Source organism: Pleurodeles waltl, chromosome 5 (assembly GCF_031143425.1).
Source record: "Pleurodeles waltl isolate 20211129_DDA chromosome 5, aPleWal1.hap1.20221129, whole genome shotgun sequence".
NCBI lineage: Eukaryota > Metazoa > Chordata > Amphibia > Caudata > Salamandridae > Pleurodeles > Pleurodeles waltl.
This window is the reverse complement of record NC_090444.1, coordinates 687,587,305-687,601,267: the sequence shown is the minus strand read 5'-3', so window position 1 is coordinate 687,601,267 and position 13,963 is coordinate 687,587,305. Positions and strand designations below refer to the sequence as shown.

Below are 13,963 nucleotides of genomic sequence, written 5' to 3'. Positions count from 1 at the left end.
CAGCACCCTCGGAATGAGCACTTTCTGCAAAGCAGACAGTGCATATTCTGGTGGTGTTGGGCAAAGGGGGCCCTGGCACTGGCTTTGTGCCAGCCTTTCCATGGCAGAGTCCCCACCATAAAAAGGCTGGCAGAAAGTTGAGTTGTAATCAGCCAGGTGGTGCTTAGTTCAGCACAACGCTAACCTAGTACAAATCAGGCCGCCATCACCACATCGGGAACCATGTTCCTGGAGAGACTGGCAGTCTTTAGGTGGGTCCGCCCATCAGGGTTGAAGTGTGGCAGTCGGACCGCCTGGAATGTGGCTGTGTGACCATCACCACGAGTGTGGTGGTCCTCAGACCGCCACACTTGTAATGAGGGTCTAAACCTTCAGATGATAACTTTGAAAGACCAATAAAATACCTTTCCAGGTTTCACTGACGTCCATAATGTTGTTTTGTTGAAATTTATATTTATATCAGCCCCTAGTATTGTATATATGCTTTCTATATATCACTTGCACAATTTAGTTCACTCATTCACTTTCACTCTGTCATTTTGTTGAAGCACCTCTTTCTGAAACAATGTGTATGCATAATTTTGAGATGTTTTTACAGTAAATAAGATGTAATATTTTTGGTAAAAAGCTATCAGTTGGTGGCTTTTCAGATTTGCCAAGGAAGTTGAAGCTTACACTTCCCCAAACACACCAGTCTTTTGTTCTATTACTGATTTGCCCCGGTTCCCAGGGTTACAGAATTGCCCTTATTATCTAGTGTCTCTTCTCCAAAGGTTCCCTCACTACCACCCTCCAACAGTGCCCCCCTTTCACATACATTTCATTTTTCTTAAAGAGCTGGTTGGGGTAGGCTTTACAAATAAGAATGTATTTCTACCTAAACAAACCCATTTTAGCAACAATAGGAATAGATAATGAAAGTCTGGGGAAAATACATAACATCCTAACCTATACTATGCAGTTTGCATGCAGCTCTTTGTTGACAGTTCATACATTAGTCTGCTATATTAGGATTGTAACTTATGAACTGCAAGTACCAAAGGATCTCTGTGACAAAAGCCGTAACACACTGATCTATCCACATAAAATATAGTGGTGTGATATGCAGGCACATTAACCCTCTGAGTTACTTTATGATGATTCAAACTGCCGCAAGACAAAACTCTGATCTCTCTCCAGCAGGAACATTAATCACTAGAGTTATTCTGACATTTGTATAGTTGCCTGACAACTGCTAGGCACACCAGGAACTCTTCAGCAGGTACTTTTACACTCATAAGTTATTTGTATTACAGTGCCAGCCCCTCCCCCCAAGGTAAGCACTAAGGGCTATATGTACGAAAGCTTTTTCCCATAGACACAGAATGGGTAAAATCCTTTCGTACATCTGGCCCTAAGTGCGCAGCGCCGGTAGCACTGCCTTAAAGCAGGCTCTGAAATCATATAATGCATTTTTTTAAATTGCCCTTTTGAATATTTATTTTTTATGGTTTTAATCTTGCTGCATTTTGATCAGAGATTCTGAAACTCAGATCTTCCCACCTAATTCCCTTTCAGAGTATGTGTAGTGATAGGAAGCTAATTTTTTCATCTCTCCACCAGAGCAACCATTTCGAGGTAATACCTGTGGCTGTAAGACAATTAGGTTGCACCGCAGAAGTCACATACAGCAAATCCCACTATGCAAATCTGACCTTTGTTCATATACTCAGTGACGATGTAGATTGGCTCTTCGGACACCACGGCGTACAGCTGGACCAGCTTGTCATGCTTCAGCTTCTTCATGATTTGGGCTTCCTCTAGGAAGGATTCCGGCGACATTGTGCCAGGCTTCAGGGTCTTTATTGCCACTTTTGTGTTTCCGTTCCAGGTGCCTAAGCAAATACACAAACATGGCATCAGCTACTCACCCAGGAGGAGGAACGAGGGACTCTGAGGCAGAAAGGCATGCCGTGGTTGTAGTCACATGCAGTGGGTTAGTGCCAAACAAAAAATCCAACACCTACTCTCCTGCTCTCCGCTACTTATTCAGTCATGCAAGAGAAGCCACATGCATCATGAGTAAGGGCAGCGTGGTTCCTGCCACACCATCTCAAGGTCAATGGATGTTAATGGTGGTGAAAAAGAAGCGCCATGAAACAAAAAACAATAATTGTATTAGAAAACACAATGGATGCAGAGTTAACAAGTCTTTTTCTTACAACTGCTGGATCAATTTTCATGACACAACACAGTGTGTTAAAGTGAGAGCTATAGACTGCAGTGCAACATATCTATCCGTCTGTCTGCATATCTATGGATTGACATCCTACATCCCACAGAGTGGAGTTGGAGAACTACCTTGCTTCTCTGTATGTGCACAGGACATAGATCAGGAGGAGCCAGGATTAGGTTTAGGTTTACCTTTCATATTTACGAGACGCAAATTCCCCCCTATGGTATATCTTGGTGCTACAGGTTAAAGTTTACTAAAGTATACACAAAAGTGATAGATGGAATGCTTCAATTAATCTCAGCCACTGGTAATTACTCGGGCTACATCCCATTTCTAGCTCAGCAGTTCAGGCTGGACAGTTCCCATTGGAGCAGCCCAAGATTGATTTGCCTATATCTGGGTCCAACCTGAGGCGGCATGATGCCAAAATAACAATGGAATAGGATGCACCTGAGTAATTACCAGTGGCCGACATTAATTCAATCATTCCATCCATCACTTTTTATATACTTTAACAGTTGAAAGTTCACGCTTGCCTGAATTGAAGTCCTAAAGAGGTCTCCGAAGACAGTGTTATTCTGAAAATAAGTGATAAAGAACACTAGCAAAGATGATTGTGTTTGAACAAATTTGGTGTCACTCAAAGATCATGGAAAGATGAGCTCAGAACAAGAAACATGAACAACAACTCTTATTTTGAATGAATCGCTTTGAATGCCTCGTATTGGATGCTTACTAAGAATAAATGAGTAAGCAATGTGGATGTGTTTGTTTGTCTTTGTAGTGCTACACTGTTGCTGACACTGCAATCCAACGGAAAGCCCAAGTGTGCAATTAAAATCTTCTGCGAATAGCAGATGACCATGTCAGTGAAATGGGTCATGCATGGCATTTCTGTATGTCTGTGATTGCACAAGATGGACGAATTCCATACGAGGAGCTGTGTTCGCATAACCAATTTGAGATAAGAGATGATTTTGCATTTGGGAATCAGCTCTAGACAATAAAGCAATGAAGTGCAATGCACACAGAGCTCCCACCCAGGGAGATATTTCCTTTGGTTCCTTGGTTTGGGAACCCTAGGCCTTTGCAGTGGCAACTTGGGAAAGTTTGCTCAAAAGACTCAAACAAGGAACCAACTGCACCAAACACCTGGGGGATGAGGCCTTCTCCATTGGTACACAGACATGATAAAATGTGCCTCAATGCACTTTGAAGCAAGGACCCCCACTGCATAGGAGGAAAAGAAGTGAAAATTTATAAGACACCATTTTTGCACGGGATCAAGGGGTGACATTGTGGAAGCTAGGGCGGGCAGAGCCGCCTCACTTTTCTCCAGTAGGCAAGTCTAACGCTCATAGGCCAGCACTAGAGATCCATTGGTTTTGGCATTGGTTGCAGCATATGCTCCGGCAGTAGTTGGTTCCCAATTGATGGATTACACTGTCCCATTCGTACTTACAGAGAAGTTTCCCCAGCAGACCTATTGTGATAGGTATGCCGGATTGGGACGTGTGTACTAGAATCCCAAGAAGACATTTTTGTACAAAAGTCTGTTTTCATTCTCAACAAAGAATCTAATCCTAGCTCCTACCCTCATACGTTCACTGGCTTGTATATAAGAATATAGTCATAGTAAATGTGATGGCATGAACAACAATGATAATCATATTTCCGAGTATTTTTGAACACTTTTATATTTATTGCACATATTATTTGTACAAAGGCTGACCGCTTTCTTTGGTAATTCTTCCTGGTACGAGAGATCTACCGGGATTGGGTAATGATGTATCAAGAAAACACCTGATATGGTATAGAGAAATTGCCTGTACAAATAAAAAGGTAATGGAATTATACATCCCTTGCTGGGATTCAAATCTAAAAGCAATTTATAAATATTTATCTATGAAGGTTGAAACAATGTCCCAAATCCTTCAAAAAGTATAATTTTTTATCTAGTCAGTCGGTTAAGAGGACAAAAAATTACAAAGGCCCAAGAAGTTTAGGTGTTCTCACACTGCAGGAAGAGGAGAAAATACACAATGGATGAAGTTGCCCATCTAAGGACTAGATTATTGCACCAGTTAGTGAGTCAGTATTTGCAAGCACTAAGTGGATTTATCATTCAGGGGATACCATCTTGGAACATGCTTGCCTCCCTTTAACAAAGAACTGACCTGCTTTCTTACGCAGCAGAAAGAACTCTGTGTGCCAGGCCTAAGCAAGACAGCCATGGAGTGTCCTGTGCGCCATTGAGACACTGATGCTTTCTGGAAAATCAAAGTCCTAACTTGCTTGAGACTCTACTACATGTAGTTTCAATTGAAGAATCTGGAGTTCCAAGCTGCAAAACTATCAGTGGCATAACGTAACTTGAGGGGGAACCTCATGCACAGTACATCAAGGGGCCCCCCTGACCCAGGCAGGAGCTCTCAGGTAGAGGCTGCCACCTGTGCACAGTTTACTGTGCTGAGGGGGCCCCTTGGAGGTCGGGGGTCCCCCTGCTATGCAGGTGCTGAGTGGAGGGCTATTGTTACACCAGTGAAAACGATATGGTGCAAACCATATCTACAGACACAATGCCTGTCGGAAGCAGGAGGATCTGACCCTGGCATATCATCTAGTGCCTCAGACATCAGCCCTGATTACAACTTTCGGAGAGGGGATTACTCCATCCCAAATGTGACAGATATCCCGCCCGCCGTATTACGAGTTCCATATGATATAATGGACTCGTAATTCGGCGGGCAGGATATCCGTCACATTTGGGACGGAGTAATCCCCTCCGCCGAAGTCGTAACCATGTCCCATAGTGTATTGCTACTAGCTTCCTCCACTAATGATTAGTTCTGAAACTGTTTTTAAGAACTGCATTGTGTGAGCATCAATGTCCCTGGACCATAACTTGCTTAATTTTCAGATCTTCCTCTTAGGGAGTGGCTATGCTCTAGCCAATCGGCCAAGGCAGCCTCATCAAAACCTTTCCATCTTCAGCTTTGAGACAGTGCTGCTGGACCCGGCTGTGCTGTGCATTTGCAAACTCTAACAAACCCTCCAGAGATAGTTGCCATTGTGATTTGGTGACCATCCATCAAGCATCAGGTGCTCAATCACAAATTTTGCCAACATTTCTCTGACTCTCTCTAAGACTGACCAAGCTTGTGGAACTTTTCTCAGCCCGTGTCTATAGCCTGCTCATTACAAAGGTATTTTTGCTTCACCAAAGTATCAAAGGCAGAAGGTAACTTTTGGGATTGGGCCCATTCATATTCCATCACAGTCTTCCATGGCATGTGGCCAGATCTCGCTCAAAGTACCATTTGCAGCATGTACCTTCCTGGTAGACTTATGTTCTCCCGTAACCTTCCATGATTTAGGGGTCCACTGACTTTAAAGTAAGTTGGGTAAGGGCTTTTCAGTTTTTCTCTCCTAACCTTCAAGGTATGAGATGGAAATGTGCTTTCTTTACATTGAGTACATAATTGTTTTGAGAACTTTGTTACATTTATAACTTGAGGACTTTATAGTTTGAATAGATTTCAATTGTGCTTCTTATTGATTTCCACTTCCATGGCAGAGTAAAGCTTTTGAGCTCAGTGTGTGCGCCTATCAGTGGATAAAGGGAGGCTTCAAGGAGGTCTTCAGACTAGCTTCTATTTGGAAAACTCTGGATCTTGTCTTTGCAGGTGTGTTAAACCTTTGGTCATTTTTACACTGCAGCCCTACTAACCAGTTCAGTACTGCATCAATTCAGTATTAACTGTGCTCAGACCCATATCTATCTCTGCCTAAGCTAGCAGAGAAGCCATTCGGAGTGTGTTAGCAGTTAAGGTACATGGAGAGTTTGCATATGTTTTTGCTATTTTATCCTGGAATGGCAATACTGTCTAGCTTGATGCAGGTTATTATATTGTGTGAGGGGTCCTCTGGAAACTAACTGCGTAAAATTGAGGCTAATGTCACGATTAGGACTTGTTTGATAAATTAGGGTGCCTTCGTTGGAGTCTTCTGTGCTTTACTAGGCTCACAATCTGGATAGAATGGGGTTTTAATGCATTTATACACACACATTCACTGGGAAGCAAACAACCCGGAATGTGGATACCTTCTTTCGAGGCGTCATTTGGTCAGTTCTTAAAATGTAAACATTATGTAGGTGTTCTGCCTTAACTGCTGATTTCTCCTAAAACATACTAGTTTTGAAAATATTGGCACTCACTCTTAAAAATTGAAATGTATAGGGCCTCTAAGCCTGAGCAGTGTTTGGGACCAAAACAGAACCCTACTCTGAACTCCACCTCCATCACAGATCATTCCTATCCTTATTTTTTACTGTCTGTGAGTCCTGGTCAAAGACATCTTGCAGCTAAGTTAGAGGAGGGCAGTATGAAATGTAGTGATGGAGTCTGGGGGCTTGAGGTACATTAAAAGGTTCGTAAATATTAACATGTTTTCCACTTTGTGTACATTCTGATTGTCTGTCTCCTGTCTAGATTTCAGATTTCATTGTGTGATTTATTACTTTTGCCAAAACAAATAATAAAGAGAAATAATGATTTGAAGAAAATTCCTCACAATTATTACTTTGTAAGGCTTTTTGCAGTGCAAGCACTGCATGGGTTTTCTGAAATACAATTACATTCCTACATTTGAGCAGAATCTCTAGGCAAGACTACCCGATTTTTTTACAAGGATCTCTAGTCAGGACCATCACCATATTTGCCAACATTTTAGAAGTAGAAAGCGGGAGGTTTAAAAAAATAATCACGAGAATGTGTTTTTCAATTGACTTCTACTAAGGCAGAGGCCATTTCAGGCTGACGACATCCAAGATAAAAGCATTTTTTGGTTAAAAAATCGGCAGTCTCCCATCTGAATCGAGTCTATTGACATGAATGCATCTCTGAGATAAATATTGAGTCGGTGCGTCATCAAAACTAATTGTTGAAATGGCTATGATAATGCAGCCTCTTCTGGTATGGCAGTGGTCCTAGTCATAAATTAATGCAAAATGACCAGTTTCTTTGTTTTTAAAAAAAGGTAATTAGTAGCAGGCTAAGGACCTGAGTTAGACCTCAGCAATTTCAACGGAGAAGCAACACTTCCTGTAGGATATGCTGATTTTAAGGGAGGATCAATGGCGTGATTACCTCCAGAGAAGAGATGGTATTGTGGAGGATATTGAGTGTATTCTCTTCCAGAGTTCATATTTCCCCCTGAAATTAGAATATTTCCCACAGTTGCCAAAATCTGAATCCAGCCCTATGTTTTATTAAACTAAAATTAAAAATATGAAAGGTCGAGTTTAAAATGGACATCATGTCTTTCATTTGAGTGGACAAAATGTGGTATACAAGAATTTTAAAAATATGTCAAAACAAGAAAGAACATTTTCTCCAGTAGGCTGGATGTGAGGCATACAAATATGACAAAAACTAAAAACAGCTCCTCTGCTGGAGATGGGTGCAGGCCTAATTCCGATAAATATGACTAATGCTTGCCCCCCTACAATCATGTGCAGGCCGAATAATCCAAAAAATCATTATGTGTGATGATGTTTTAATAGATCTGTCAAACGTCAGTGTCTGGACTGGACTAGAGCAGTCTGACCAACACCATCACCGGAGTTCATAGTTAGTACTGCTGAAAGAAGTCATACATTCTGCTCTTTTTGAGTTTAGCTCTGATTTAGCTGTTGTGATGTGCTCAGTGCCCTAGGAATCATGCAAAGAAACAGAAAACAAAAAATTACATCCAATGAATCTAAACTAACTTGTGTCATGCAAGGGAACACAAGACTATCATAAATTAACCTTACTGCAAACAAGAGGCCCTTGTTTCCTCCTTACCCTAAAAATCACATTTGAATACATTCTCACTGTTAAATCTAGCTATATGGTCGGGATTTATGCCTTTGATAGTGGGTGAAACTTGTCTTTATGACATCAAATGTGATACTGAGAATTGAGAACATAATGCACCAAAACATGATTAGGCTTAACATTAGAGTGCAGCACAGGGATATGGTTAGGATTCCGTTTATGGTTAAATTTAGGATTAGGATGGGAGGTTAGGTTAGGGAGATAAGATTATGATTTATGGAAAGTAGACGGGGTTATGTTAAGAATCATGGTTTGGATTTGTGTTAGGGTTAGTAATGTAATTGGAACAATATGTGGTGCTTTAGAAGTAGTTGTTTCTTCTATTTTTTAAGTAGGTTGAATCCTAGAGAAATCAAATACCATATCTGCTGGGTGATTAATTCCTAGGGTCACTGTGCCCATGGCACAAAATTGTTCATGTGTTGATGACTGAACTGCAATCTTTCCTGCTTTAATCGACATGCACATGACCTCTTTGAGCTTTTATGACTGGAGAAAACCCTGCTCATGATATATACACTACTCATTTATTTATATTTATTTAGAAATACCTAACAGTTTTTCACTCTCTATTTTTCACAATGAAAACTACACAGACCCTTAGAAGCTCCTCTTGCAGTTCACTTTTTCTGTCCCTTGAATTAACTGGGTAGTCTATCTTTACATTGTTATCATTTTATGTCTAGTCATACCATAACCTGTATCATGGTTTCACAATTGTCCTCTACCTTGGGAGCTGCTTAACATACTGAGAGGGAGTCTCTTGACACCCAATAAATAGATAACGGTGTGGAGATGTCAAAACAAACATATCTAAATGCTTTACATAATTTTATCTAAACATGTTATTACTAATTTTCACATACATGTAAACATGTTCTTAAGAGATCCCTCAGAATTTAAATGTGAGGTCTAGCCTTACCAAACCACACTTCTGCGAAACACCCCTGACCGAGCTTCTGCTCCAGTAACAATGATTCTCGTGCAACTTCCCATGCATCTTTAGCCAGTCCGAAAGTTTGCGGTGTGCCATTCGAAGCAATCACAGTTAAGTTAGAACACAAACCATCAGCTTTCTCTGCAGAAAAGGAATATTAACGAAAGAAATGCTTACAATCTACATTTGAGCATGCACGGCAAAAGATGGAAGGTGGCATTCTTCTTTCCTCGGAGCTGCGTTAACTTTATTTTCAAACACTCATGCTGGTGGATTGCAGTTGCTGAATTATACTGCAAACTATATAATATAAAAAATGTTTTAATATATCAAATATGAGGTATGCAGTTGAGGTCATTCTTTCCAATATGTTTCTACACATCACCATTTTGAGATCTGAAAATAAGTTTGCAGCCAAAAACATTGTATCAATCTCATTCTGGTGATTGACAACCCAATTATCTCCTGCTTGATCTACTTCAACTTCTTGACCAAGTATGCCACCTTCTGTCTTTCACATCGCCCTCCCGTTGATTGGGAGGTTATATTAAGAAATTGACGCTTCTCCGTACCCATCCATACTTCCCCAAACTGCCCATTTCCCAGTCGCTTGATCAGTTGCAGGGACTCTCGTGGAATTTCCCAAACATCTTTGGTTTTGACAGACAGATCAGTAAGCCTTGGCATCCCTTTATGGCAGGGGACTACTAAGCGGCAGCAAAGACCAGCAGCTCTCTCTGACAGGCCAGAAATGGAGGCAGCAAGTGGCAAAGAAGGAAAAAAAGAGAAAGAAAGAGAAAGAAAGAGAAGCGTAACAAGAAACAACACGTTAACAGCAAGCATTATAAACCAATGACACTTGCAAAACCTTCACCTCAAGTACATTGGCAGCACGACATAAACATCTGTAAAGGTTAGGAAATGAAAACAACAAAACATAAATATAGTCCTGAGGCACAGTTTATTTGTTATTAACACCTGGATCCTTATTGAAAACAGACTTTGCCACCAACACTAGTTCAACATTCATAAGTCCTGTGACAATTTGCACCTAATCACTTAAGTACGTTCTTGCTGTGACCTCTGAAGTAATTGTGTGGCTCCTTTAAACACCACATGTGCAATAGATAAAACAAGTTTTGAAACGTCCTCCTTTCCAATCATCTTCTGTGTCAATCTACAGTCTAGCGGCAGTGTGGCCACTCGCCTGTCAACCTGTGTTGGAAAATGGTTTGTTCCTACATCTGTCTGGGTGATCTCCTTACAACTTTTCATCTCTCAAACTTTTGACATTATACCCTATTATTGCAGTTATCACCTAACCTCCCTATTCCCAGTTGCTGCTGTGTTAGGAGTAAAACCCTGGTCCGAGTTACGTCATGTTAGAGGAACCCTTTTCTTGGCGTCAGCACAAACTAGCTTCTTCCAGAACTTTATAGATGAGTCTGCGATGCTAGCTTCCTGTGCCTGAGTGTAGATTTTGTCTCTGCTTATTCTGCTCTGTACTTTGACCCTGCACCAAATTTGTTCAGAATATCTACATATCTTTCCACTCTGAGCTTCTCATTCTTTCTGTCGACGTTTTATTGGGGTCTATTCTCTTGGTGGTTGCATTCTCCATCCTATAAGAGGTCTGACTGCATCTTAGCTCATTCACTGAATTGTGGAGAGACCTATGAGTATAGGTTCCATACAATTATGTGAGCATGTTACTTGCTTCTACACATTCCATTTAAGATGTTCACACTGTTGTACATCTCTAGATCCACATAATTATGTCAGTTGTTTATCTTCATGAGTATCTTAGATGTATTCTTTCAATAAAAACCAACTAAGTGGCATTGAAGCAAAAGCTCAATAATATGATGTTTTCCTGTCCTTATAAATACTGCTTGCTTATGAAACTGCCTTGCCTACTTCTACATCCCCATAAAGTATGACTTGGTACAGACCCAGGTACCATACACTAAAGTAGCCCCACATCAGCATTGGGTAAATAAACATACCTTTGTAAGTCAAAACAGCTTTTGTGCTTTAAACCAAAGACTAAACTATTTTAGGTAGCATTTAGTTCACAAATTGTTTTGGGAGCATGAGGGGACCAGTGTCTCTAGTTTCAAACGAAGACCCATTGTGTATTTTTTTTACTGACAAATGTGCCACCTGGCACCAGCTATAATGCCTTGGAGAGATGGTTTCCATTTCAGCAGATACAATATTTGCAATGCCTTTGAAGTAGATTGTGCTTAAAAACAAGATTTGGCTGTGCTTAAAAAGGCATTGCCATCTGAAGGTTCAAGTAAGACCATCAAACTCTTGCAGAAATCCCTCTATGTATGCCCCTTGCATACAAAGACCCAATCAATGTTTTGTTTTTTTCAGCTCTCATCACTGCGGTTACTAAGGGCATCTATCAGCCAGCAGCAGTAAGGCAGCCTTTTTTGCGTTACACTGCAAAAAAGACCGAGAACAACAACGCAATCCACGAAGTGATTACTTCAGATTGATGAATGATTGAACAATTACCTGGATATTTCTTTGGGTAGCTTTGCTACATGTAAGTTAATGTTTCTTGTCTACTGACATAAATCAGAATTCGTTAAGTTTGAAATAGACAAATACACACTTAGACACAGGAAGAACATTCGACACACTCAAGGCGGAGGCAGTAGGCGTGCTTGACAACATGAAGCTGAAGACAACACCATTTAACACGGCCGACAACGACAAGTAGAACCACACATCAACAACAGCTGCCAGGCATGTCGTGTGTCATATATAGGAATCTGCTGCTTTCCACAGAATCCCTGTGGACAATCAACATTTCAAAATTACAGAACATCCATTTCACAGCAGCACTGTGAAACCGAATTCCGAGAGCCTGATTGAAAGAGTGATGCGTTCAAGTGATCTATGTGCCACTGCCAGTCTCTGAGAACGGAATGCTTGTTTTAACTCCTTGTAAAGAAGAGACACTGTGCTCTCCATCCAGCTCTGTCCCTCCATCGCCAAGGGCAGGAGCACACTTCAGTGCGAACAAGACACTGGTTAGAGCACAACATGAACAGGAGGACAACACAAGATTGCAACACAGCAAAGGTAGGCGTTCTGAATTTCAGAAGGACCCATTCCAAACAACCGCTTCAATGACAAACACTGGTCCTCACAAACAATGTCCACTGGTAACATGATGGTTGTTGATGCCGAAGCACTATCCTATTACACGTTGCAATTTATTGAGTTGTAGAGTTTGGACCACAGTCACATGAAAATGGATAAAGACATCCAATAGTTCTGAGCCTACCTGCAGAGTCCACTTCCAAAACGGCGTGGGAGATTGCGTCATCCACCCTGACATTCGCATGAATATACAGTTTGAACTGATACACAGAGGAAGAATTAGACTGATCATTCCATATGGTCAGCGAAGTCATATGTTACTCTTTCCAATAAGGTAGCTAATGGAGAGGTAACCCAATCTCTGGGCAGTTTTTAAATGTAACTTCAAAGTATTCTTTTTTTGGAATTTTATGGAGTATTAAACAGTGTAGTACACAGGAATCAATTATGAACGAACATCTTGAAAGGAGAATTCGTATTTATATTAAGATGGCTGAAGAAGCTTTGTTGACCAAAGAAACATGGGCTGATCTACCTTTATACAGATAAACAGCTAAGCATTTGTGGCTACATAATATTGTACTTGTCTGTGATGCAGAGGGCTGATTCCCTCAGTTTAGCATCCGAGTCCTTTATCCCATTAGTATTGGCAGCCAAGGCTTTCATGTCTAACTGGTGTGCCAAGTCACCTTCAGAACTTCAGTACTTAAGGCTGGTATCTCACGCGGTGTCCTCTACACACCGCCAGGTGCTTTAAACTTCACTTCTCTGTAGGACAAAGAATGGGGCAAAAATGTACCTAAGATCCTATTCTACAACCCTGGGGTTAGGAAAGCAAGTGTTCCTTAGGTCTTCCCGAATGAGACTATGCCATAAAATCTGCCTCTTTGGTGTTCTGGCAACCCCTGACCCTTAATTGGTTTGTTGAGCAACAAATTAGGAGCCCATTGTGCAGGCATGCCACAGACGTCATTATATGCCTAGCATGGCATTCCCGCGTCACCTTTTTACTTCTGTTTGATAAGACTTTATTTTTGGTTCTTTAAATCCACATAAATATTTAATTATGAAATGGTGTTAAACATTTGTCTCAGAAATATTTACCACAACCACAGTCATCTCCTGCGTAAATTCCTTAAAACAACTGGTCCTATCCGTATTCTGCATAACATTTATATTGACTTCTCTTAGGGTAAGGCTCATCAGCAAACAAAAACTGCTTTTGAGGGGCTCATCTACTATTATTGTATTGGCACAATGACATCAGGGACCAGGGCAACGCATAATCAGTTCTGATCCAAAATCTCTATATCTCTCCCTGTTCTGTTTTTGCGGGCAATGTACTACAGCTCAAAAGAACCTAGGAAGTCGTCACTTTTACCAGACCTTCATGCTTAGCCCACCGATCACCTACTATAGTACACTGCCAGTCCCCAATCACAACACCTGCTCTAGCCTGCCACCATTTTTGAGCTATTCCAAATCTTATCCACGTGGCAGAGACACAGTCGTTTCTGTTGAACTTGTGAATTCATACGGGAGATTAAAGTGGCACCCAAAAGACAGGGTTGTGCATTGCATAAATTAAAGTGTACGCAGTGTTTTGGAAGCAATTAAAAGTTATGGTAACTGACAGTCATTTCACCCTCCTAAGTGGTCTCTTGGCAGCAAATTGGTGGCACCAAAATTGGTAACTTCAATAGATCATTCTTGAGCAATTTTTGAACTATTGGAAGTGGACCGTTCTAGCACAGCAAAACTGCATATGGGACACTTTGAAACATCCACTCTAAAAATATTTATGTGGAC

General features: G+C 41.0%; 1 protein-coding gene across 2 annotated transcripts in view; it reads right to left on the bottom strand.

Annotated features, from left to right (window-relative positions):
* Positions 1 to 13,963, bottom strand: part of FYN (FYN proto-oncogene, Src family tyrosine kinase) — a 473,812-nt gene that overhangs the window by 63,129 nt on the left and 396,720 nt on the right. The window contains exons 9-10 of one of the 2 annotated variants that reach the window (XM_069234594.1): positions 9,607 to 9,771; positions 1,695 to 1,874 (exon numbers count right to left, since the gene is read on the bottom strand). In XM_069234594.1, the coding sequence (XP_069090695.1) occupies positions 1,695 to 1,874; positions 9,607 to 9,771 (345 nt within the window). Of the gene's footprint in view, positions 1 to 1,694; positions 1,875 to 9,019; positions 9,176 to 9,606; positions 9,772 to 13,963 lie in introns of both variants that reach the window. The other variant, XM_069234595.1, reaches the window with a different exon arrangement.